Genomic DNA, 24,624 nt, shown 5'->3' with positions numbered 1-24,624 from the left:
CACACACACACACACACACACACACACAGAACCCTTTCTCCTATATTCTGTGATATGCACCAACGATTTTGAGCACAAGCAACAGAAATGCATTCTAACTCAACACAGCAAAGCAATGGGGCTAATATATGAACATTATCACAATGGCAGTGTGAGTTAACATACAAACCACTTCAGGAGCTAAATAAGGTAAGGTGACCTTTGAGAACAGCCCTGCAATAAATTATATTCTTACCTTCTTAAAGTTTACAATGTTCAGTTTTTTAAACTCTGTGGTCATTTTAGAGACTGCTGTGCTGTTGAATTGTTATTTAACTGAAAGGTGTTTCAGTCTACCTTAATTGATATAAACAGCCTTTTTTGTTCTAAAATAGTCATTCTTTAATCCGAATGGATGTATTCATTATTTGTCAGTTTCAGAAAACACCATTCATATCATCTCTGTTTCCTCAGATGAGTCACTTTCCATGGTCTGCCCAGGGTTCCCCCTCACCTATCTAATAATCTCCAGCTATGTTGAGCAACAAACAGGAAGATAATATTACACCTGGCTTTATCTGTGTCTTTCCACGGAATAAACACAGACAATTGGAATTATTGTGTGTTTTTTTTAGGTAAATCAAATATTACTATTATTAATAATAGAAACTGAACCCCATATAAATAACTAAAATAAACCAAAGCAATCTCAAATGTTCTATAGAGTGCCGAAGCGGAAGCAGGAAGTAACGGCGCCATGGGTCCTTTCGGAGCGAAAAAAATGAATGGTGTTCAATGGACGGAAAATAATTATTATCTGATCCCCCGGTCGTTATGCCTTGGATTACACAAATGTTGTTTATAGGCTTAAATTATAATTTTCCATGTCAAGAGTTTGACCGTTTATTGTGCAATTCTTCAGTTAAAATTCATTGAGAAAACACAATGATAAAGACTACATGTTGTGTCGCGTATGTGACGTAACGTCATCGCCCTTTCCCCATCGGCGAAGTTGAGGCTCTCCACATGACCCGACTTATAGTGGTTCTCCCCCCTTTCGATACTTTTATTCTGCCCTTGGAAAAAAGCGGTGAAGTGGAGCAGAGAAACAGCCATCTCGGCGGACTTCGGACTCGGCGGGTGGTGACGTATATCATTCGCGACGAGAACAGCGAGGAGCTGTAGTTCACAAAGCGGCTCACACAAAACCTAACTTTATCAAAACTCTTCGCGCTTAATTGTCGTCTTCTTTGCGTGAAAATTTTTCTTTAAATATCACAAAGAACATATGTGAAATCCATGGCACAATTCAAACGGGACCAGAAAATAATTTGTATCTACCCATTGAATCGCATTGATATTTTTTTGCTTTTGAGGACCCATGTCCCGGAAATGGAGGGGCGGGACTTCACCACTCTATGGGCTCAACAACTCTTTACAATATTGTATGCACACGTTTCTTGTTTGTATTCTAAATACATGTTTAACTTACACAGACAGACAGACAGACAGACAGAGACAGACAGACAGACAGACAGACAGACAGACAGACAGACAGACACAGACAGAGACAGAGACAGAGACAGAGACAGATAGACGGACAGAGGAACTAGGAAGACGGGCAACTGTAGCTGCACGGACCGAGTTTAACGGCGCACAGTAGGCGGGACTTGCCGCAGATTGAGAGGTCCTGGACAAATGAGACGTTAGAACTGTCGGCGCTGTGGAAAAGCCGACCAATCACAATCAACAGACGGGCAACGACGTCATCGTGGTAAACGTAAACGGTCGGCGAGACGTCCGGACGTCGTGAATGTCCCTTTGAACGTACCGCAGCCACGGTTGATGAGTTGTGTCATTTACCAGCGTTGTCGACACTCGCCGACGTTTTCTTACGGTGGAGTCATGTCAACATAATGGCGTTGTCAAAGATGGAGCATGTTTTTGTAAAGTCACTGTCTAAAATCAGCAGCAGCAGGAACAGCACATGAAACGTTTGGTGCTGGTGTCATTTAATTATGCTGCCATCATCCATTTACCGCGGGATGTGGAGAGCTGCTGTCCACACACTTAGGGCAAGGTATGTTAACAGAGTTCAACCTCCACATCTGTGTCGTTGGCCAGTAACTGGAAAACTGCCATCCTGTGTATTTCTGCTCGTTTAAATCGTTTAAAACGCTGATGAATCAATGTATGTCACAGTAAGCTTCATGTTGCAGAGCCCCAAAATACCATAAAATATTGATAGAAAACTGTGTACGTTTCCTTTAACTTCCAATCAGTTGCAAAAACAGAAAAGCACGTTATTTTTTATTTTACCACTTGATTAAATAAATGAAAACCTAATTAGGGCCAGACATATTTAAATTTGCACTTATATTTTTCACTTGCGTGTCAGTTTTGGGGCTCCAGATACAGGATTGTCTCTTTATAATATTGTTATTGTTTGTCTTAACAGACATGCCATACAGTCTCTTTATAATATAGAATGTCTGTTAGGACAACCAATAAACCCCAGAATATAAACTTTCATTGCTCCTATAGTCAGAAGTTTCATGTGTCTTACAATGAACGTTTCTCCAGCAGAGGAGCTCCGCCTTGCAGATCCATGTCCACATGCAATGGCGTCCCAGCTGGCCTGGCTGATGCTGAGACTATCTTTGCATTATCGTCCGGCCATGGCAGGAGTGGCGTGGCTGTGGTACGAGCCAGTGGTCCGGCCTCAGCTACAGCTCTGAGGTGTTTGGCTGGGCTCACACGCAGCCTGCCGCCTCCACGCACCGCCCTGCTACGCAGCATCACAGACCCCCAAACCAAAGAAGTGCTGGACCGCGGACTTGTCCTCTGGTTCCCAGGTCCGTTCCCTTTTAACACACACACACACACTTTTCTTCTTCACCTTTCTGTGATTTGTAGTGTGGATGTAGTCTTTTTTTCTCCACATGTGCTCCTTCTTTATCAACAATGACAATATGCTATAGTTCAATGCAAGAAAATAGAGATTTCAAAACAAACATGTTCGAGAACAGACATTAAACTAGGAGTTAAGGAAGATATACACGTTACTTAAAATAGAGGAATTAGACATGAACTAGTAAAAGTAAATCTGTATCATCCGCTTGTACTAACACACATTTAATGAAGATATTCCTAAACGTTTTGGTGTCGTCGTGTCTCATGTGTTCTCATCTTTAGCTCCACACAGTTTCACAGGAGAGGACAGCGTGGAGTTCCACATCCATGGCGGTCCTGCTGTCATCACTGCTGTCTTACAGGCTCTAGGTAACATACAGATATCCTTATGAGTCTGAATCCTGTATTCAGGGTTGCGGGGGGGGGGGGGGGGGCTGCAGCCGATCCCAGCTGACATTGGGTGAAGGCGGGGTTCACCCTGGACAGGTCGGCAGTCTATCGCACAGCTGACATGTAGAGACAGACAACCATTCACTCTCACATTCACACCTACGGGCAATTTAGAGTCATCAATTAACCTATCCCCATCCTGCATGTCTTTGGACTGTGGGAGGAAGCCGGAGAACCCGGAGAGAACCCACGCTTACACGGGGAGAACATGCAAACTCCACACAGAAGGAACTCGGGCCGACCTGGGGACTCAAAGCCGGGACCCTCTCGCTGTGAGGCGATAGTGCTACCCACAACACCCCCATGCAACCCCCCCCCATCCAAGTACTGACCAGGCCCGACCCTATCCTTATGAGTGTGATAGAATATTATATAAGGTCATATAACGCAGTATACACGTATACATACAGTGTCATGTGATACAGGGTGGTGTTGATGGTGTGTTTATCTCCACAGCCTTGACTTCCAAAGCTGTAAGCCAGAATAAGAATTCTAAACACAGTAGCTGGTTGAGTCATGTGACTGTCCATCACTGTGACTTAAAAGGGAAAACTGATCCGTGCGCTCCTACTTCTAAAATACTTAATAATATGCAGCCTGACAAGCGTGGCAATCCCTCTGAGACTGACAAGTAATATTCTACTGCAGTTCCCCCACTGGCCTTCCAGGGGGCAGTATTGTATAAATTGAAACGCTTATGAAAGCTTGTCACCAGTTAATGAATGATTATCACTAATCAGCAATAGTTGGATAGGGAAAGGTTACAGTGTTTTACATGATGTTGATGAATAGCTTAAATTTTTTAAAACGAAAATGATAACCAGTTGGTAGAATTTAATTTTTTTACTTCAATTAACCGATCGTGACCTCCATTTTACCAATTTTGTGCTCACTGATGAGATTTGAAAAATGTAACCTCTTGTAACCTCTTAAACTCTTTAATATGATGCCTGTTTCATTCCAAGTGAACCCACATGGACCCTGCGTTTGATCCTCCTTTGTGTGTGTGTGTGTGTGTGTGTGTGTGTGTGTGTGTGTGTGTGTGTGTGTGTGTGTGTGTGTGTGTGTGTGTGTGTGTGTGTGTGTGTGTGTGTGTGTGTGTGTGTGTGTGGTTGTGGTTGTGTGTGGTTGTGTGTGGTTGTGTGTGTTGTGTGTGTGCGTGTGTGTGTGCATGATGCATACCCACTTCAAGCCGCTTTCATTCCTTCACGTTGGCCTGCTGCGTGTGTTTCTCAGGAAGTGTGCCAGGCATGAGACCTGCTGAAGCTGGAGAGTTCACGCGTCGGGCCTTTCAAACAGGGAAACTGGGTTTAACTGAGGTAGGTCAAGAAGAGAATGTAAAAACACACTAAGACACATATTTGCATAGCAAGAGCTTTTCAGAGCAATCCTACAGGGTAAATAATAATATATAATATTATGAATCAACAGGATAAGAAATGAACAGGGATTTCAAGTTCACGAAATGTCAACAGTGAACATTTCTTCTCCTTTACATATTTTACCATTTGACTTCTTTTATTGTTCTCAAAACATTTATGCATGGATAAAACTACTGCTCTTAAAGATGGATATTTTCTCCAAAAAGCATGTTTGCTTCATACATGTAATCAGGATCAACTCTCTCATGCTCCTTGCAGGTGGAGGGTCTCGGGGATCTGATCCATGCTGAGACGGAGGCTCAGAGGAGACAGGCTCTCAGGCAGATGTCAGGAGAGCTGGGACGCCTTTATCAGGACTGGAGCCACAAGCTAAAACGGGTAGGTGGACCAGGCGTGCAGTTACTGCTGATGTAGACAGCCATTTCCAACATCCAACTAAGGCAGGGTGGTGTCATGTGTCCATAAGGACCACAATGCTGAAGGTGTAGTCCGATCTTAAATCCATCTCCAACTCTTTCTTTTTGGATTTATCTCAGTTTCTGATGCCACCAGTAAACTTTCTCTTAATTATTAATTATATAAAAAATTAATTACTCTAATAAAGAACTCCCTTTGTGTAAAATCCAGTTTCTACACAAAGATCAGTTTGGGTGTTAGAAGACCTTCTTTGTATTGACCTGAAATCAGACTGGGTTTGCCATGCTTTTCAACGTGACTTGATCTCAACCACCTGAGGACCTCTTATAGTTTTTAAAGTGACAGCTGAACGGAGGACCTTAAGAAAGCCTGTTGTTCTGTCTCGCCCTGAGTTAGCCTGACACAGAAACAAGCAGAATTCCTCAAGTTCTCCCTGGAGAGACTTTTATTCCATGTTTATGTCTGACATTTCTCTGAAAACAGTGTCCTGGAAAGAGCCCGTCTGTTCCGTGCTGTAGGTCAGGCCTCACTAGATTCGCACCCAAACAATGCTTTCTTTTTGTTTTTTTGGTGCATCACCACAGCTGCTTGTTCATCACACCCCTGATGGACTAATTCATGGGAATCTGAGGCTTCCTGTTTTCACGTTGCTGTTGTACAATACTGAGAATCATCTGTGTTATTCATGCGTAAGTGTATCTTTCATTGGGGTCATTCTGTGTCATCTCATCAAATTTCTGAAAATCTTCCCACCTGACCATCACAGAATTTCTTGAAAAAGATCTAGTACGAAGATACACTTTACTAATAGGACAAATCCAAAATATTAGGTCTCTACTGTCAATAGTTTTCTCATGGTAAATCATTGAATGAAGGGTAGTTTAGACGGTTTTTGGCATCATTCTCTGAAAAGCCATTTTTAAACAGCAATATCTGGAAAACTATCTCACCTGGGGCCTTCAAATTTTCTACAGTGTATATCTGTTACTAATAGCCTCCAGACATGGAATGTCAGGGGTGTAGCTCAATTATAACCTAGTATGGTAGGTACTTAAACTTCTCCCAAAATTTGGATTTCATGAGGAAACCGTTGACAGTAGAGAGCTAATATTTTGGATTTGTCCTATTAACAAGGGTGTCTTTTTACTAGAATTTTTACAGTTCATTCTGAGATGGTCGGTTGGGAGGCATTTGATGAAATGACACGGAATCACCCATTGTTAACAGGATTGTAGAAACTCAACAATGCAAATGGTTGAATGGAATAAATTAGGTTTAATGTCTCTTCACGGAGGGGAAACGTATCTTGGATTCTTTTAAAATATAATATTAGACATTGCTAATGAATGTTTAATGGGTATAGCAATTTTTTTTAATATAATGTGCTGGCTATCTAGCTATCTTTTTCCATCTTGGCACATCTGGCTTTGTATTGTTTTGGATTGATTAAAGATGAATTATACCCGGCACAGCTGCTGTATGTCTTAAGACAGGCACACAATCATGACATTGATATATTTTGTGCGGCGGTATTGTTTTTCTTATCTACAGTATCCTGTGATGGAGGAAGAATGAATGCAACTGTTAAATTCACATTAGGGGTTAGTGACCTCACTGATGTTGGCGCTCCACACGTGCAGCTCGTGTGGTAGTATGCAGTTGTGAACTGAAACGAGGGGAGAGAAACGGGTATGATATGCAACAAAGGTCAAGGTTATGTGGCGTGCACCATAACAATTTGGCTATCATGTTATAAGTTGAGGAACGAGAACTGACTTGTAGCACTGTTGTAGTTGTATGTTCACTAATAGGATCTGTGAATAAGCTAATTATCTTGTTTACATCTAATCCTGACAGAGGGTCAGATTTCCTTTTCAGCATGTCAATGACCGCAGATGAACTGTAATGGATGCAGGCCAATCCCTCCTCTACTGTGAACAGTTTTCAACACTATAGTCCAGGGATCTTCCAACACTTTGGCACCGGATCTGACCGGTCCAGGTGATCTCCCTTGAGAAACTCTGCGGAGCTGCTTGTTGGTGGATTTCTCAGGATGGTTCCTAGAAGTAATTCCAATTCTAAGAAGCTTGTTAATGAGACGTATACCATCTGTATGAAGCAAGGGGTCAAACGATCATTCGACACCCAAACAATGCTCTGTTTTTCACCGTTGGCTTCCCACTTTTGTGAATGGAATAAAGTATGGGAATCTGGCACTTCCTGTTTTTGTGCAGCCATACTACTAATGTGTTTATGTTCTGCATGTCAATCAAGATACCGATCAGTGCCGTCTGTGGTGGAAAACCTGAAGCTTTGACCCTCTGTAGTCTACGCAGATTCAAATGAAGTTTAAAAATTGTGACATCAACTGCACCTGATTATGTCTGGAAAAAGACTAGAGGAAGCCATTTTCATTTTAAATATTAGTGTCTAATGTTACATATGCTGTTTAAATGTAGACTTTGTTTAAATGTCTTTGCATTATGGACTGTTGTCTCTGGGGACATTATGATGACTATTTCCTGACATTTTAAAGACTAAATATTTAAAAAAATATATATGTAAAAATTGAATAGGTTGCTCAACAATGGAAATAACAGTTAGTGGTAGCCCTAAAGTAGCTATACCACAACACCACACATGTGAAATATATTAGATGTTACTGAAAGCGTTTTAAACAAGTTTAAAATGGGGAGAACTTCTTAATCTTCTGACTGAAACAGTGAGAGTTCAGTCAGTCATATTTATGTTTTATGTTTTACTTGCCTGTTAGGGATATAAGAATCTTTTTAGCTCTTTGATTTTTCAGCGCTGGCTGAACACCTTTTAACACTTTAATATGCACATAAATTAATTTTTGAGGCAACCTAAAAATGAATTTGATGTTTTCAGAGGGTCCAAGTTGTTAACTCCACACATTTCCCTTCTCTCTCCCCTGCTTTGTGTGCTGCAGTGTCTGGCTCATGTCGAGGCCTTCATAGACTTCAGTGAGGACGAGCTCATTGAGGACGGGGTCTTAAACCGAGGTATGTGTACACTTTGCCCTCCTCTTTAATGGAGAAAAATAAGAGCACAGTCGTCCCTTGGGCTTTCAGAGGGGTCTGTTTCTTTCTTAAGAAAGCAAGGGTACAGCCGGCTTTCCTGTTTGGATCTTCACCTGTGTGTTTGCTGCACTGTAGGGAGAAGCCATGGACATGAAACTGCTTGAAAGACAGTTTCCTTTTAGGAAGTGTGGGGAGAAGGCCAAGGGGACAGTAGGCATTCGTCTTGTGTTCAAAGCCAACCTGACAAGCCAACCTTACAGGAATAGTGCTGTCAGCAGCAACTTACGGGGTGTGTGTGTGTGTGTGTGTGTGTGTGTGTGTGTGTGTGTGTGTGTGTGTGTGTGTGTGTGTGTGTGTGTGTGTGTGTGTGTGTGTGTGTGTGTGTGTGTGTGTGTGTGTGTGTGTGTGTGTGTGTGTGTGTGTGTGTGTGTGTGTGTGTGTGGGTGTGGTGTGTGTGTGTGTGTGTGTGTGTGTGTGTGTGTGTGTGTGTGAGAGAGAGAGAGTCTGTCGCCTGCTGTCTGGCGAAGCCTCAGATGTTGTGAAGTTTTGACACAATAAAGCCTGGAACGGTTGTTTGTTTTGGTGGCAGGAATGTGGACTCACGCCTCAGAGTGGCAAATAATAATAGACTAATTTCCAAAAATAGAAAGCCTGGCCTAAATACTTTCCATTGGCGCCTGAAGACACGCAGCAGATTGCATGCGTTTTATCTGACGTTTTCTTATGTTTTATCTCAAGTCACACCACGTCGAATTAATTCATGTGCTTGAATGTGTTCCAGGATTCCCAGGTATAAAATAGAAGTAGATATTACGGGCATTGCATTGGATTGTCAAAAGCATTTTTCCCCCCCAACGTTAGTCACATGCGGAAAGAGACAGGTCCGTGACCCATTTTTCGTCCAGACGAACGGTGTCAGACTCCGGACAGGCTTTTGTCCTTCAAAGGACAGAAATTCCCTTCACAAGGCCATGAAAGTTGAATATGAAAACTTCGTCACATCCTTTTCCCTCCTCTGTCTTTATCTCCTTCTAAACCCCCCACAGTGGATAACTCCGTGTGTGACTTGCAAGAGGAGATGAAGCGCCACCTACAGGACGAGAGGAGGGGCGAGCGGCTGCGCAGCGGCGTCCAGGTGGTCATCGCGGGAGCCGCCAATGCAGGGAAGAGTAGCCTCCTCAACACTATCTGTAAGAGAACCGAGAAAACCAGGCACACACACCCATAAGAGGGATTAACACAAAATAATGACTTACTATCTCCTGAATACAGACCTTACTGTTGAATCATACCGCTGTCAGCCGTGGTTGGGAGACATCCGTCATACTTTTAAGCAGCACGGGCTCATTAAAACACAAATACTGTGCTCCATGCACAGAAAGTGAGAAATCTAGTTTTCCTGGGATTTTGTTCAGTCTGACCTTGAAATTCTCACTTTAAATCAGTTCTTCGGTTTATCCGTGTTTGGTGTCAACCCTAATGAACCCCTTGTTTATGGTCTAAGGTTATGTTTGTTTAAGATATTGTATCCTTAACTAATTTAGAATCGCTCTATATAAACTATCCAAAGAGGCGGCTTGGCAGGGTCTCCTCACAGCTTCCGATTAGAATAATAGACGTATTTATCAAACTTCAGATAAAGTCCCGTCATCGTTTCCTCTTGTGATTAGTGGTCTCTGTTGCCTGGACTCACACCCAGACAAGTATTGATGAGCTGGCAGCGTCATTCGACGTGGGAAACGTCGAATGACGCTGCCAATTTCTTAAGTAAATAAGAAGGAAAAATGCCACAAGGTCTTCTACTGTTTTTGCAGAACATTATAGGTGAAGAGTTTAAAAAGAGAGGCTGATAAGTAGTGAGTGATGTGTCAAAAGGGTTGATATTGTAGGTAAATATTATGATTATGACCGAAAATCCAACATGTAGACAAAACAAGGCTGATGCAGTTTACAAATGTCACGATCGCATAGTTTATCCTGGATGGCAGCTTAGCAGCTAAACTGTCAGATAAGAAATCTTAAAGCATGAAATGATATAAAATGTGTTGATATTCTCAATACGTCCCAGCAGAAAATAATAAATCAAATGCTCCGTTGGTCTGTAGTCTTGTTTGGCTCCTAAACTCATATATTGTTCTTATTGACTATTCCCATGAACAACCAAAACCAACAATGGATTTATTTCTACTAACCAGTATTGCTTGTGTAGCCAAAGCCAGATATATTCACTAGAGTGCTAATTTTGTATTAATACATGGCAGTAAATAGTCCCCAACATCACCACCTTATGCCGATGTTTGGGAAAACCTTCAGTCTCCAGCTTTTTAAGGAAATTATTCATTATTTTATTCAGTAGAATAAAACAACTCAGCTCGGGGCAAAATACAGACAGGAAGGAAGTCAGAGAGCTTTGGGAGTCTAACAGTGTTCGTTTTTGTTGACCAAGTCAAATACACAATGTTGCCCAACTTATTCTTAAATCTGTTTACACCCAGGCCAGAGACCTGCAGCCATTGTGTCTCCTGTTGCTGGCACCACCAGGGACGTAGTAGAGACGGCGCTGGACATCGGTGGGTTCCCTGTTCTGCTGAGCGACACAGCCGGTCTCAGAGAGAGCCTGGACCTGGTGGAGAGAGAGGGGGTCCGTCGTGCTCGGGAACGGTAGGGGGGAACCCTTTTATGTTAAATATCGGGGGGGAAAGTTATTTTAAAATTGTGATGAAGCGAGCTCATACTGACAAATGAGCGTTTCATAGTAACACAGGTAGAGCTCATTATGTGTAATAGTACATGTAGATCGCCTCTTTAGTTCATGTGTGTATAATATAACACAAAACAAATTATCCATGAGAACACTGGAATATGTCCTTGAAGACAAAGAAAGGAAGAAATAAGTCATTGCTTTTCCCCTGCACAGGTTGCTGTACTTTTGTCATGTCTATGTAACCTCCAGCGTTTATATTATTGCTGAGCCATAGTTATAAATACATGGGACAAACACTCTAAGGAGGTTGCGTAATGAAGAGCCTCCTTTTCCTTGTTGTAGACTATTTACCATTAAGACGTCATTCTTGTTTGGTGTCAGAGAATGGACATATATGGCAATTCACTGAAAGCTGCTTCCACTATTTACACCACGGAAGAATAGCAGCACTGGTCATCGCTGCCAACCTTTTGTGTGTTGCTGACATACCTGACTTCAATCTTATCTCAAGGACTTTATTTATTTATTTATTATTATTACAATTTTAATGTCAAAAAAGACAAACGTCAATTGTTTCCTCGAGCACTTGTGTTCTTGGCACGGCATAAAGCATCTGGCACATCAATTAAATAATACAACGCTACAATTAGATTTGTTTGACATTCATAAATATAAATAAATAATAAATAATATATTTATATTAAATAAATATATTTGAAAAATACAAAATAATGGCTCAAGAAGGCGACTCATACTGCAGGAAAATCTGATGAAAACCATGAATGAAAATCCAGACGAAGATGAAGATGTCTTCAAAATACTATTCTGAGAGAAAGGTTTTTCAAATTCTTTTGCTGTTTGTTTAAGTTATTTGGTCGACGTGGTCGCTCTATAGGAAGGGTGGGCCGTTTATGTTCTGCGGGGAACTTTTTGTGTGGGGAGCAGGTCAGAGGCTTGTGACCTGGGTCACTACAGGAAGGACGTGGTAAGTACAAGCATCCGGTGGTGCTGCTAACCACGCAGTGGGACTCGAGGTGCAACAGTGCTTAAAATGGACACCATTAACATGCATTAATTAAAAATATCCCTACCATTATTCACAGTAGGTGGGCCGTAACCTATTGTTTTACTGAAGCACAGAGAGGCGAAGCCTTGCACTGGAGGTCAGCAGCGTAGTATATAATAGAGTATAATAATATAATCAACCAAAATATTTTTATATGTTGAACAAATAAACGGGTCTAAATCATGAATATATAACATAATATATAGGCCTGTTCGATTAATCGATTTTAAATCGCAATCGCGATTATGTAGTTAGGACGATGTGAAAATCGTAAAATCGATTTTTCTTCATTTTCTTTATTCATTCATTTTTGTTTAACACCTTAAGATACATGTGAAAGTGAGGTTTTTCTCTTAATCCCAAAGGGATTGTTTTTTTTATTTATAAGAGGTCTACAAGAAGATAACATGGAGCAAAGCCAGATGGCAAAAGTTCATGAATTGTTCTTTATATTAATCCCTTGAGGGATTTTTTTGTTAAATAAGAGCAAGGTTTGCACTCAAATCCCAATGGGGAAATTATTTGCAAAATGTTCAATAAAAAACAGCATATTTGAAATAATTTCTTTGCCTTTTGTCATTTCACAAAATAAATCGTAATCGAAAAATCGGATTTTGAGAGAAGAAAATCGGGATTTTATTTTTGGGCAAAATCGAACAGCCCTAATAATATATAATTAGTAATGTCGATATGATGGTCAAGAACATAGGAATGTATGTTACCCCGGACAGTTGAATGAGTTTAGTCTGCTGTCTATAAATTAGTGTCATTTGATATACCATGTTGAGAGTTTAAAAAGATAAATCAATCAAAACCTTGTGAAAAAGTGCTGTTGTGATCACAAAGGAATATTTACAGGTGAAAAGTTGAGGCTGTTTTCTTTTTCTAGAGTGGAACAGGCAGATTTGACCCTGTTGGTTGTGGACTGTGCTCATCTCCCCACTGATGTACAGCAAGCTGCAGCCCTCCTCCAGGAACACCTCAGGAGCCTCCTCTCCACCCAGGAGGCAGGTACGATATCTTGGCCTCATCTGTTTCTGCTTCATCTGGACACTTTAAGCCACATTTTTAAGTAACTTTAAGTTCAATAAAGTAAATATGCATGATCGCTAATGTTCTTCCATCGAACAACTTTTGCTTTTTAGCTCAAGATTGCAATTCATTGTGATACTAGTAGCTAATTTATAGCTTCATTGTGCGTTATTGAAGAGGACCAGGGAGTAATCCAAGGGCTATATTAAGCAGTATTCCACAGAACCGGGTGGAAAGAGAGTGTTAAGTAATAAAGACTAATCAAATCTAAATCTCTGTGCCTGAAGGAGTAATAGTTGAGTCATTGGTGACTGATCAACATTTAATTCCTTCCTGTCCCACCACAGTATTTCCTGCAGACAGGCTTCTTCTGGTGCTAAATAAGACCGACCTGTTGCCTGAGGAGCAACGCGTTACGCTGGACAGGGAGCTGAGACGGGTCTCTGGTCTCCCTCCTGTTTGTCTGATTTCTTGCCACACTAATGAAGGCCTGCAGAACTTCCTTGCAGTGCTGCACAGCAGCGTGAAGACTCTGTGAGTTTCTACTTTTCATAGTGTTGTCTTGTGCCAGAGCAGCAGTTGTATTTATCATTTAAATATTATAATGTATCAAACAGATTGATTTTCTGGGATTTCCTTGTGAATTCGTCCAAACCAAAATGTACGTCAGCACGGAATAATGCACTAGCCTGAAATCCTCAGACCAAATAGCAAAAACAAATTAGTCTGGACCTTCACAGTTCACTTCACCTTATCTTAAAAACGTCCTTAAAATGTCATAGAATAGTATGTTGTAAAATAGTACGTCATAAATGTAGTTGTAAGGTTTTTTTGTGATATGTTATGTAAATGTTAAGAAAATGTAAAAACTTTTTATGACTTGCATTGCTGCCTGCCAGCGTCTTTTTGTCTCTACTAGGAATCTATTGGTTTTTGTGCCGAGCACAAGATAATGCGAGTCCATTTCATTTCTTTGTCTAACTTCCTCTCTAGGTGTGGCGACCCCCTGTGTGGTGCCCCCACCCTGACCCAGGCCCGCCACAGGGCCCACCTGCAGCAGTGTTTCGCCGCCCTGGCTCAGTACCAGCGGTACCGTGACATCGACCTCGCCCTGGCAGCCGAAGGTGTCCGGTTGGCTCTCACGAGTCTGGGCCGGATCACTGGACATGTTGGTGCAGAGGAGATCTTGGATATCATCTTCAAAGACTTTTGCATTGGAAAGTAGTCTGTTGAAATACATGTCATATTGGCCTGCTCGGAGAGGAAAGCTGCATTCTTGTTTAATCCCAGAGTATCAGTAAAGAAAACAAAACAAAAAGGGCACCACCCCAGGATAATGCGTGGCACGACAAAAGAATATTATTCATGTTCCTGGCTGCAGTCACTCAGCTCCCAAGACACACAAATCTTTTTGTGTTGATGCTCTTCAGCAGACTGAAATAGTGATGACAGGTGCCTCGCAGGCACAATGTCCTGGACAAGTGTTTGGCAAGTCTTAAGTGTAATTTTTATAAATAGATCTGAAAGCCTTTCATAGGTGAACATTGGGCTCTTGGGTCACAACATAACAGCCACGATCAAGTAAAATCAAGCCATCTGCAGACATCTGTCAGGTCAAAGTGTGGATGTTTACTTGTACTGCGGGACAGTGAAGATTTTTGATATATTTGGGAGCTTGACCCCTTTGTTTGTGTGTTGGAAATCATATCACTATAAACAAAATAGTATAAAAATAATAACTTGGATATTATGTGTTTTTGTATGAAATGTATGTATTGTACCAAACAGAGGCCAAAGAAGAAATAAGAATTAGGAGGAAGTGCAACAAGCTCTAAACACAACGTTAACAGCATCCTGTGTTTTTATGACGAATGAGTTAATTGCCTATTTATCGCCTATTCAAGTTTTTTTTACGTGTCATTTTATGTTTAAAGGTTCATCAGCTTGTCACTGTAATTAAAATGAATAAGGCTTTCGTAAAATCGTAAAAAAATTTCATCACATGAAAGAAGTGTTACAGTTCCTGTCCCTACAATGATTCAACTGGTGAGGTCTGATTTCTTGCTACATGGTAGCTGTTGTCACTTTGAGTACAAGTACGAATAGGCTCTGATTTATTCAAATGTAAGCTTCATTTTAAGTCCATCTCCAGCCATAAAGCTCAGCTACAGTATGAGGAGAAATTCGTAAAGACCCAGATCCACTCCTGCTCTGTGGGAAAGGGACATTTTTGAGGCAACGCTTTTGTGCCCTTTGTTCCCTTGTCAATCTGCCCTCGATCAAATATTTATGTTTCCTTGTTGAACTCCTCACCCTTCTTCCCCAGTTGGTTTCTCCTCCATTCTCTGACGACAGTTGCCCCGTTGTACACCACCATAATTGCCCGTCTCACTGCCTTTTTGTCTCCCTCCTCTCTGCTGCCCGACCTTTCCTCTTTCCGCACTGCCCTGTCAGCCTTTTTTCTCCCCTTTCATGTTCACCCTGATTAATTGCCACACGGGGGGAGTCTAAGCTAAATTAAGAGGGACTTTCTGTCATACAAATTAGTGGCAGTAAATTTTGGAGCCTGGTTCGTCTTTGAAGTGTCTGTGTGCGATATGTTTACCACCACTGTGATGCGTGAAATGCATTAGATAAAAATGCAGATTACAAACCGATATTCTCGTCGATACTCTGTGCTACTGATACATTCCAGCCCATAAACCTATTGAGGATAAATACCTGACTCATGATTAGGTTCACAGCTGAGCGATACTTTTAGCCTTCTGTCTGTCAGTTTCCTGTAGATGTGATTAATGGCTGTCCTGAACTGTGAGCTTGACGTAGCCAGGTCCAGTACAGACAGTTCTAGCCTGTACCCATCCGACTAGAAGCCAGGGCGTTTGTGTGAGAGTGTCCAGGTCTATACATGGAATTGAAAACACTTCATGTTAAACAAAGGATTTCCTGAGGACAGGAGGCAGACTGGCTCACCTGTAACACTCACATCCATCCATCAGCGCAGTCAGCTTGGGAGTTTATCCTCATGTGATTTCCTTTGCAGCATAGAAGGGATCTCAAATATTTGTTCTGCTGTAATATTTCCACATATGATGCAAGCTTGCCAAAAATACCAAACACTCAAGAATAATAAGATCCAATAGAGCCAATAAAATACAGTACATTTATTGAAATATAACTTATGCAATATAATAATTGACACAGTTTTTAGACTAGTTTAAAAAACTTTGAGCAGTTATAGTTTTTTTTTGTTATGATTCAACAAGGTATTTAAAACAATCTCTATATATTGATGTGAAATTTAAAGTAGAAAGTGAAAAGTTATATTAATAGTATGTCATGAATTATCATAGAAAAAGTAATAGGATAGCATTTCCTAAAAATATAATTTTAGTGTAGTTTGTCATAAAAATATGATAAAGAACATCATAAAATCTCCTAAAAATTCATGGTATATGTCATATAAGTGTCCTATTATAGTATGTCATAAATGTCATAGTATAGTTTGTAAAATATTATACATCAAAGTACAGTAGGTCATTAAATAGTAATAGTATAGTATGTAAAAAATGTCATAAAATAGTGTAATTAGAAAAAGGTAATGGTATAATGTCTCTGGAAAAAGTTATAGTAGTATCTATAGTATGTCACAAAATGTCATAAAATGCCATAGTAACGTTGGTCATGAAATGTCTTAAAATGTTATTGTCCAGTAAATATGACATTTTTACTGTAATATGACATTTCTATGACATACTATGACATTTTTATGACATACTCACTGAAATGCCAGTGAGTAAAAATGTTGTCACTTGTATGATGCAAGCTGGCCAAAAAAGACCAAACTTTCAGGAATCATAAGATTCAATACAAGTAATAAAATACAATAATGTTGTTGAAATGTAACCCATGCAATTTAATATTTGCTACAGTCTTCAAGAAAAATGGACTCATTTAGAAAAACTTAAAAAAAACATTAAAAAATATATATATGTAAAATGATATTGAATATATCATTAGATCTGATATAACTTGACGCATGATGAATATGTGTGTGTCTATATATGTACGTCTTTCCAACTATATTACTACATGTGCTCATTATCTTATAGCTTCTGAAAGGAAAAGGAAGTGACGGTTCATAGAACAGCTTCATACTGAACTCATTATGCATCATTACAGTCAGTTTTCTTTACTGGGTTAGTCATAGAAACTAAAACTTCCAGTCTAATTCATGCCAAATGTCTTCCTTCTTATTCCTGACATTATTAAGACTGCTAACTGGAAAGGTGATGATGGGTTTATGACTTTGATGTAGGTTTTGACCTTCGGGCATTGGTAGAAATTCAAACATTTGGGAACATCTAGGAAACAAAAGTCACTATTTAAAGAGTCTATTTAAAGCAGACAAGGAGCAGCTGCTGGCCAAAGTCCTGTCTGAGTCTTTGGGGCATTCTGACTGAGAAGACAATGGTGGACATTCCAATTCAGGAGTGAGTCAGTTTTTGATTCATTTCATTTTAATTCAAAATAAAATGTTTTTGTAACTACGGAAACCACAAAAAGTGACACAATAGAGAATATTTACACCAGTGTCACAGAAATTTCTACATATACCTCGAAAGATACCGAGGCTTTTCACAGCAAATGTGACTCTCAAACACAAATTCATCTTCTATTCTATGTAGAAATAAACAAAGCATGCACGCACCAACAGCAGTAAATATGTCATTAACATGGACTCGGGGTATTTACAGGTTGTGTTCAATCTGGAATATGTACATTTTTAAATTCTTTAAAGGCAAAATGTTTATCACAACTCATGCCTTCACTTATTACTCTGTCGGTTCATTTCATCTCACCTGCAAGACAAAACAGTGACAATTAGAAAAAAACATCAATGACAGCAGTGAGGAGATCATTCACTAAAAATGTACATACTAGAATTAATTTCAAAACAGTTTACAGACTTAAATATTCAACATTTTTCACATGCTCTTTTACAACAACAACAAAAACACGATATTACACATTCTGTATAGTAATTATACTTCATGTAAATAGTATAATGATCTCGTAACCTGATTTATTCCAATATAAAGTTTACCGTTGGAGTTTTGCTGATGCCAGGTGCTCCAATTGAGGCCTGTAGGCCGGCAGGTTTAGGAACCCCAGACTGGAAAACAAATGAGATTATTTCAGTATTATTTTACATAACTGATACCAGATCTGTGCAGTTTTTTCTAGCGTGCGTGGACCCCTACCCAGCACACTTATTACTGGGCCGTTTGGTGAACTAATGACTCCTTGAAAATGTTTTCCCTTTGTTATCTTGCCTGACCATCCTTCCTGCTGCCGCCCTCAGATTCCTCTTTTCTGCTGAGTCCACACTCAGCACATTACCTCTGCACTGCTGTCCATATAGTGAGTGATCTGATCTCGGCGGTGCAAACGCCCAGAAACCCAAATACAAGACATCCAGCCAGATGGCCTTTTGAAAGCAGCTTCGAGTAATGCTTTACTTGCACAAAATGAGCATCTGTCCTGAGTGAATGAAGAGCAAACGTCTGGTACAGGTACATGTCATTTACCTTGAAATTGGGCTGAGCAGGGAGCATCCGCTTGAGGTTCTGAAGCTCTCTGTCTCTTAGGGCTAAACTATCTTCTTGCAGCTTCTTCTGCTCTCTCAGCCGGTTCTGCTCAAGCAGTAATTTCTCCACCTGAATAAAATAAACATGTGATATTTTAACAAATGAAAACATGTTAAAACAGTAGATTTCACTTTTGTAGATCAGATACTGAGGAAATCAGCCTGCTCCATGGGTATTTCCCGTGGTCTATGTTTCCCACCTACACATGCACATCTGCGATGCTCAAACATGATCTACCTGGTCGTCATGAGTTATCTGCTTGAGCTGCAGCTGCTTGGCGTTCTCCGCCACCGTCTCACTGCGTTTGCGTTCGCACTGCTGCAGTTCAGACGTCAAATGGGAGTTTTGCACCACCAGACGACTCGACATTACTTGAATCTCAGCCACCTGGAAGAAGAACACATAAATGTGATATACACAGCGTTTTTTACTTTGAAGTGTTTTCTTCAGTTCTGCAGCAGAAAGTGTCACTTATTTATAATGGGCTGTGGTTGAAGAATGTGCCATTCTGGGCTATACCAAATGTATTTCCAGATGGTGCCTTTACATACATGTACCTGTTTTTGTTTACCATGTGTCTATTTCTATCGGTGTGAGTGGTTCTTAATATACATTTCCTCAACGTCATAGGGAAATCTACAGTGAATATCTCCCCGAGGAACACATGAAGCCATTTCAGCACCTGTGACTCTGATGGACGCTGAGTGTGTTTCAGCGACAAAAACAGAATGAGAGTAGAATGAACATGGAAGTGTTTACCGTGGTCGTTTCACTTCCTAATAAGAAAATGGCACTAACCATAGACATAGAATGGCAGTTCTTTAACAGACACATAAAAATAGCCGCTGATCTTACCATCCTTCTATGATTCTTTTATTGGGAATGTCCCTCCTACTCTCATTCTATTTCTCTGGGAATACTATATAACTTTTATGACATCCTATAAAATTACTTTTTTTATGCTTTTCATTTTTTTAATTACTTTTTAAGAACTCTTTTATGACTTTTTTTTATTACATACAACTCAATCACCATTTAATGAATTTTGTTTTGTGACATGCTATATGACATTTTATGACACACTATACTATTACTTTTTACGGTATGCTATACTGTGACTTTTTTATTGCAAACAATACCATGCATTTTGTATTGCATACTTCACAATGACTTTTTTTTTATGACATATTGTCCTATGGCTTTCATGACTTTTTTATTGCATATTTTACGATTACTTTTTATGACACATTGTACTATGGCGTTTTATTACTTTTTATTGCATACTTCACAATTACTTTTTATGACATATTGTACTATGGCGTTTTATTACTTTTTATTGCATACTTCACAATTACTTTTTATGACATATTGTACTTTGGTGTTTTATTACTTTTTATTGCATACTTCACAATTACTTTTTATGGCTTTCCGGTATTATACTATAGCTTTGTAATACTTTTTGACATGCTATACTCTTGTTATAACTTTGTTATCACATACTGTACTAATAATTTTATTGCACACAACACTGACTGTTCTATGATTTTTTTCATTTAATTTAAGTCATTTTTCATAGTAAATTGTCTCTTTTAATACTTCAGTACAACGACCTGTTTATGACTTTTTAATGACGTGCAATTACTTTTTATGACTGTTTTTGATATACTGATGTTTTTTTATGAAATATTCTACTATGACTTTTTTCATAACATACTATGCTATGACTTTTACTATGTAGTATACTATGACTATTTTATCACTTTTTTGACAAACTATATACTATTTTATGAGTTTTTATTGCATACTATATTGACTTTTTATAGCATATTATACTATGTTTGTTATGACTCTTTTTATGACATATTAGACAATGAGCTTTGCCTTTTTTATTACATAATATGACTTTCACTACATCCTATAATATGACTTTTTTATTTACGATATTTTTTATAATTAAGGTCTTTAAATACATACATTGACGTTTTTGTGACAAACTATCATATGACTTTTTCAAATAATATACCTTATTTCTTTTATGACATACTATGGTATGACTTTTTTATTACACACTATAGTATTGCATTTTTTATTACATAGTATGACTTTTTGTGCATGAAATTGCAGGTAGCAGCTTCTTTAGATCAGTTTTACATCTTAGTTTTACATCTGCAAAATTGAATACAATCCAATACAATTAATTTTACAATGATTTATTATAATAATATTATATAATATTTTGTTTATTTGGTCTATGTTATATAATTATTCCTATATTCTTGTGCTGTACTTTGCCGCTGTATCAGCAGAGACAAACACTTCACCTCTCCTTTGACTCAGACAATGTCTGTCTGTTTAGCTGTAGTTGTATTATGAATCACGCACTTCCTCCCTTGAGAACCTGGTTTCCCATTCAGTTTGTGCTTTGGAATATTCCATCAGTTTGAGGAGTTGAAAGGAAAGTTTCAATTCTTATCAATTCTTTTAAATTACTTACATTTTTAGATGCCTTATTTGAGAAGTATTTTATACTTCTGTTCTTCTACATTTGAGAGGGGATGGTTGTATGTTTTACTGACCTTGCATAGAAGAGGATGAGCTTATAAAATACAATGTATTGTTGAAGATTAAACCAATCCCACTTTTTGAAAGATTGTACCTCTAAACTGATATAATTGAATTAACTTGGCTGTGAAAACAAATCCCTTGGTACTTAAACAAACCTAAATCTCTCTCTCTAATAATTCGGTGCTTTTACACAAGTAGGATTTTGAATGCAGGAATTGTCCTTGTAGAGGATCTAAGTATGTCCCTCTACAAATACAAGTCAGGTGTATTCCTAGGGTTGTGTAATTTAGCATACACCTGTCATTTAAAATACAATAACAAATCAACACACACCTAGAATCACAGAGCATGTTGCACGCACCTTGTTTCCCACATTGTCTAAATACAGCTGGAACTTATTCTCCACGTCTCTGGACAGGTTGGTGCAGCTGTTCCTGATCTTCTCCATCTGCTCCCGCTGGCTGTCACAGGTGAGGTGAAAGGTCTGCTGGTGGGGAAACAGGTTGTTGATCTTGTTCAGGAAATCGCTGGTCACTATTTTGATCCCATCCAAAGAGTTGGCAAAGTCCTCTTTGCACTTCCTGGTTATAAAAAAAAAAGGAATTAATGAAAAACTTCAATGAGTTTGATCTGTTCAGATCCACACATACTGCGGCTAGAGGAACAGTACCTGGTGTATGTGGTGAGCTGCTCCTTCAGCATGGCGTTCTCCCTGCGGAGAGCGATGGCATCCTGGTGGTGCATGTCTCGGTCTTTGAGGGCGTTGTCTCTGTCCTGGCCCAGATACTGAACTGTCTGAGTGAAGTTTGCCTGAAGGAGGTTTATCATGGCCTTGTGCTGAGCGTTGAGGGTCTGCAAAGTTCTCATTTCACCTGCAGAGTTCAGTGGAAAACGATGTTTACATTTTCTGTCTTTATTCATATTCTGGTATCGTTTTCCAAGTCAATCTTGAAAAAGTTTAACTAATTGAACCCGTCTCATCATTTTTTGTAAATCTGCTTTACTTGCAACCTTGTCTTATCTTATGATGATGATGTTCATCAACAGAGTTTACTGTATGATATTTAAACATGATTAGATCATAAGACAGTGTTGGAGTGCATACCGCTAGTAGTGACCAAAGGAGGGGGCTGGATGGGAGGGGTGGGGCGACGCGACATCATGCTCATTGTTACCGCACTCATTCTCTCACAGTTAGCCTAGAAATGGAAAAAACAAAAATACACATAAATATATATAAAAAATACATATATGTATTAGCTGATTTATAGAAAATCAATTATTGAGAAACCATGTTGATTATTTTATTTATTATTTATTTGATTTGTTTAAGTCATTTTCATGTAAAAATGAAAACTGTCATGTTCCATTGTCTCAAATAGGTTTGCTGCCTTTTCCTTGTATTTATTTTAATACACTATTTTGAATGGTTTTTTAAAGTTTTTGGTTGTCCAATAGTTGAACAAAACAAACAGCATGAAGGTGTCGCTGTGGTTTATTCTGATTTCCATTTCAAGATAAAAAAAACCAAACAATCATTAGATTTATTGAGAAAACAATCTGAAGATGAATCAATAATATAAACAATCATTAGTTGGACTTCACCCAAATACAACAGTTCAATCCTGCTTTTACATTAATGCATGAGTTATAATACATTTATGATAAAGTATTTTTAAAGAATGGTATTAGTATTTTTTCTAAAGCAAAGGATCTCCACCATGAAATAATCATGTTGTATGATTTGGACATTGTAACTAACAGTAACCTTCATTTGATCTCGTTGTAAAGACATTTTTTCAAAGATGATTAAGAATGCTAAAACAAAACTACCATAATATTAATCGAGTCATCCACTTACTAATTTAGCTTTCAGCGTATGCTCCGTGTTGTTGGCATCGGTCTTCAGCTTCGCCAGCTCTGTCTCCAGAGCAGCTTTCTCAGCTGTGCGAGCTGCCAGCTGAGCACCCAGCTCGCCTTTCTCCTTCCTCAGCTGGACGTTGTTCTCACTCAGCCTGTTGAAGTTCAGCTCCAGTTCCTGCAGAAAACCACCAGATAACAAGATCCCTCAGCATCATCATCTTTCTATTTTACAGCACTGGAGTTATTTTTACATATTATAATGTGTGTCAGACATCTTCACTTGGAAGGGAGGGGGGCAATATCAGACACAATTTATTACTCAAAACCATGATTTGATTACTTTATATGACTTTTAATATCCGACAAAACAAACTATCACACTAAGGTAATTTATACGAGAAGGAATTACTGACTTGGACCCTCTTCTGCTCTGCATTCTTCTCTGGCTGTCCATAGATGAGGAAGAGCACCAGGCTGACGATGATGAGAGACTGGATCAGAGAGGAAAAAAAGAAGACGATCCTCATGTAGTAGCCACAGCTCTTCCCTTTGGGCTTGTGCAGCGGCTCCCTTGCCTCCAGGCCAAACTTGGTCCGGGAGTAGCTGGAGCTGTACATGGCTGTTGGAGGTGAAATGGTGGCAACTGGGTTTCGGAAGACCTGAAAGGGAAATATTTTAGCTAAAATCCACGAGGTTTCCGGTCGTGATGTGGTCTCCTCTGAAGAGCAGGTGCTGAGGCTTCAAGGCAAACACTGTCGAGCAGAAATGGAAGAAAATCCAGTGGTGAGACGTTTGTGCAGCTCTGCCACACTGTCAGGTTGCAGAAACACAGCGATGGCACGTATGGATGGATGTAAACAATGACCCTTAGGTGTGTAAAGGGGCCATGTTTATAAATGGTGCTGGAGGCACACTTCCAGTCCATCCTGGCCCGGCCCTCACCTCCCCTCCATCCCTCCCCTCCCTCCTCTCCTCTCCTCCCTCATCGACCTCTGTCACAGTTACTGCCCCCAGCTGCACCACTGCCCAAATGATCACAAATTTTCCTGGTGGTTGGGACAAAAGGAGATTGTTGTGGCAGGAGGATTATACAGAGATCCTCCAGACGTGTTTCAAGACATTTAAAAACGGTCTTCTTGATTACATTACCTTTTCCTTCATTTAGAAATACAGATTATTTGATTATGTCATTTTCTATTTTATTTTAAAAGTTTAACTATGCGTAAAATATATCTTCTACATTACTTAAAACTCAGGTGCCTATATCTTACAAACATAGTTAGAGATCAACAGACTCAAACTTAAGTATCAAAAGTACCTAAGCATGTTGAATTATTATTAGTTAGGATTGGAAATGTTGAAGTTTTACTACTTTATACTTACATACAGGGAGGCAATGCTGGATTAGGATAGTTGTAGTGGAATAAAATGTACAATATTGACCTCTGAAATGTAGTGGAGTTGAAGTATAAAGGAAGTATCAAATGTAAATACTCAAGTACAAGTATTTTGAGTCAATGTGCAGTTATTTTCCACCTCTGCTGCACGTGATATAAAC

General features: G+C 39.4%; 2 protein-coding genes across 4 annotated transcripts in view; one reads left to right on the top strand and one right to left on the bottom strand.

Annotated features, from left to right (window-relative positions):
- Positions 1-15,534, top strand: part of gtpbp3 (GTP binding protein 3, mitochondrial) — a 39,948-nt gene extending 24,414 nt beyond the window's left edge. Inside the window, exons 1-11 of one of the 3 annotated variants that reach the window (XM_084012111.1) lie at positions 1,759-2,059; positions 2,566-2,834; positions 3,175-3,261; positions 4,579-4,661; positions 4,983-5,102; positions 8,095-8,167; positions 9,232-9,375; positions 10,681-10,846; positions 12,845-12,966; positions 13,335-13,521; positions 13,981-15,534. In XM_084012111.1, the coding sequence (XP_083868237.1) occupies positions 1,998-2,059; positions 2,566-2,834; positions 3,175-3,261; positions 4,579-4,661; positions 4,983-5,102; positions 8,095-8,167; positions 9,232-9,375; positions 10,681-10,846; positions 12,845-12,966; positions 13,335-13,521; positions 13,981-14,212 (1,545 nt within the window). In that variant the 5' untranslated portion in view covers positions 1,759-1,997 and the 3' untranslated portion in view covers positions 14,213-15,534. Of the gene's footprint in view, positions 1-1,758; positions 2,060-2,562; positions 2,835-3,174; positions 3,262-4,578; positions 4,662-4,982; positions 5,103-8,094; positions 8,168-9,231; positions 9,376-10,680; positions 10,847-12,844; positions 12,967-13,334; positions 13,522-13,980 lie in introns of those variants that run through there. The other 2 variants (XM_084012110.1, XM_084012112.1) reach the window with 2 other exon arrangements.
- A 1,626-nt stretch (positions 15,535-17,160) lies between these two features.
- plvapb (plasmalemma vesicle associated protein b) lies at positions 17,161-24,001 on the bottom strand. Its single transcript, XM_084011356.1, has 9 exons — positions 23,480-24,001; positions 23,065-23,241; positions 22,309-22,402; positions 21,874-22,075; positions 21,565-21,784; positions 18,876-19,025; positions 18,579-18,707; positions 18,095-18,163; positions 17,161-17,849 (listed from the first exon to the last, which is right to left on the bottom strand). Exons 1-9 carry the CDS (start codon positions 23,681-23,683, stop codon positions 17,841-17,843), a joined length of 1,254 nt encoding a protein of 417 aa, XP_083867482.1. The 5' UTR covers positions 23,684-24,001; the 3' UTR covers positions 17,161-17,840.
- Positions 24,002-24,624: the final 623 nt, after the last annotated feature.

This window comes from Eutrigla gurnardus, assembly GCF_963514095.1.
Source record: "Eutrigla gurnardus genome assembly, chromosome: 6".
Classification (NCBI taxonomy): Eukaryota; Metazoa; Chordata; class Actinopteri; order Perciformes; family Triglidae; genus Eutrigla; species Eutrigla gurnardus.
The sequence above is the reverse complement of the archived record's forward strand: the minus strand, read 5'-3'. Positions and strand labels throughout refer to the sequence as shown.

What these genes read in the sequence shown, in the direction of transcription:
- plvapb (XM_084011356.1), bottom strand. Translation starts at nt 23,683, where the DNA reads ATGTACAGCTCCAGCTACTCCCGGACCAAGTTTGGCCTGGAGGCAAGG. An exon ending in ATACGCTGAAAGCTAAATTA is followed by an intron (nt 22,403 to 23,064) that starts GTAAGTGGATGA and finishes TTCCATTTCTAG; the next exon opens with GCTAACTGTGAGAGAATGAG. An exon ending in TAGACAATGTGGGAAACAAG is followed by an intron (nt 19,026 to 21,564) that starts GTGCGTGCAACA and finishes TTCTTCTTCCAG; the next exon opens with GTGGCTGAGATTCAAGTAAT.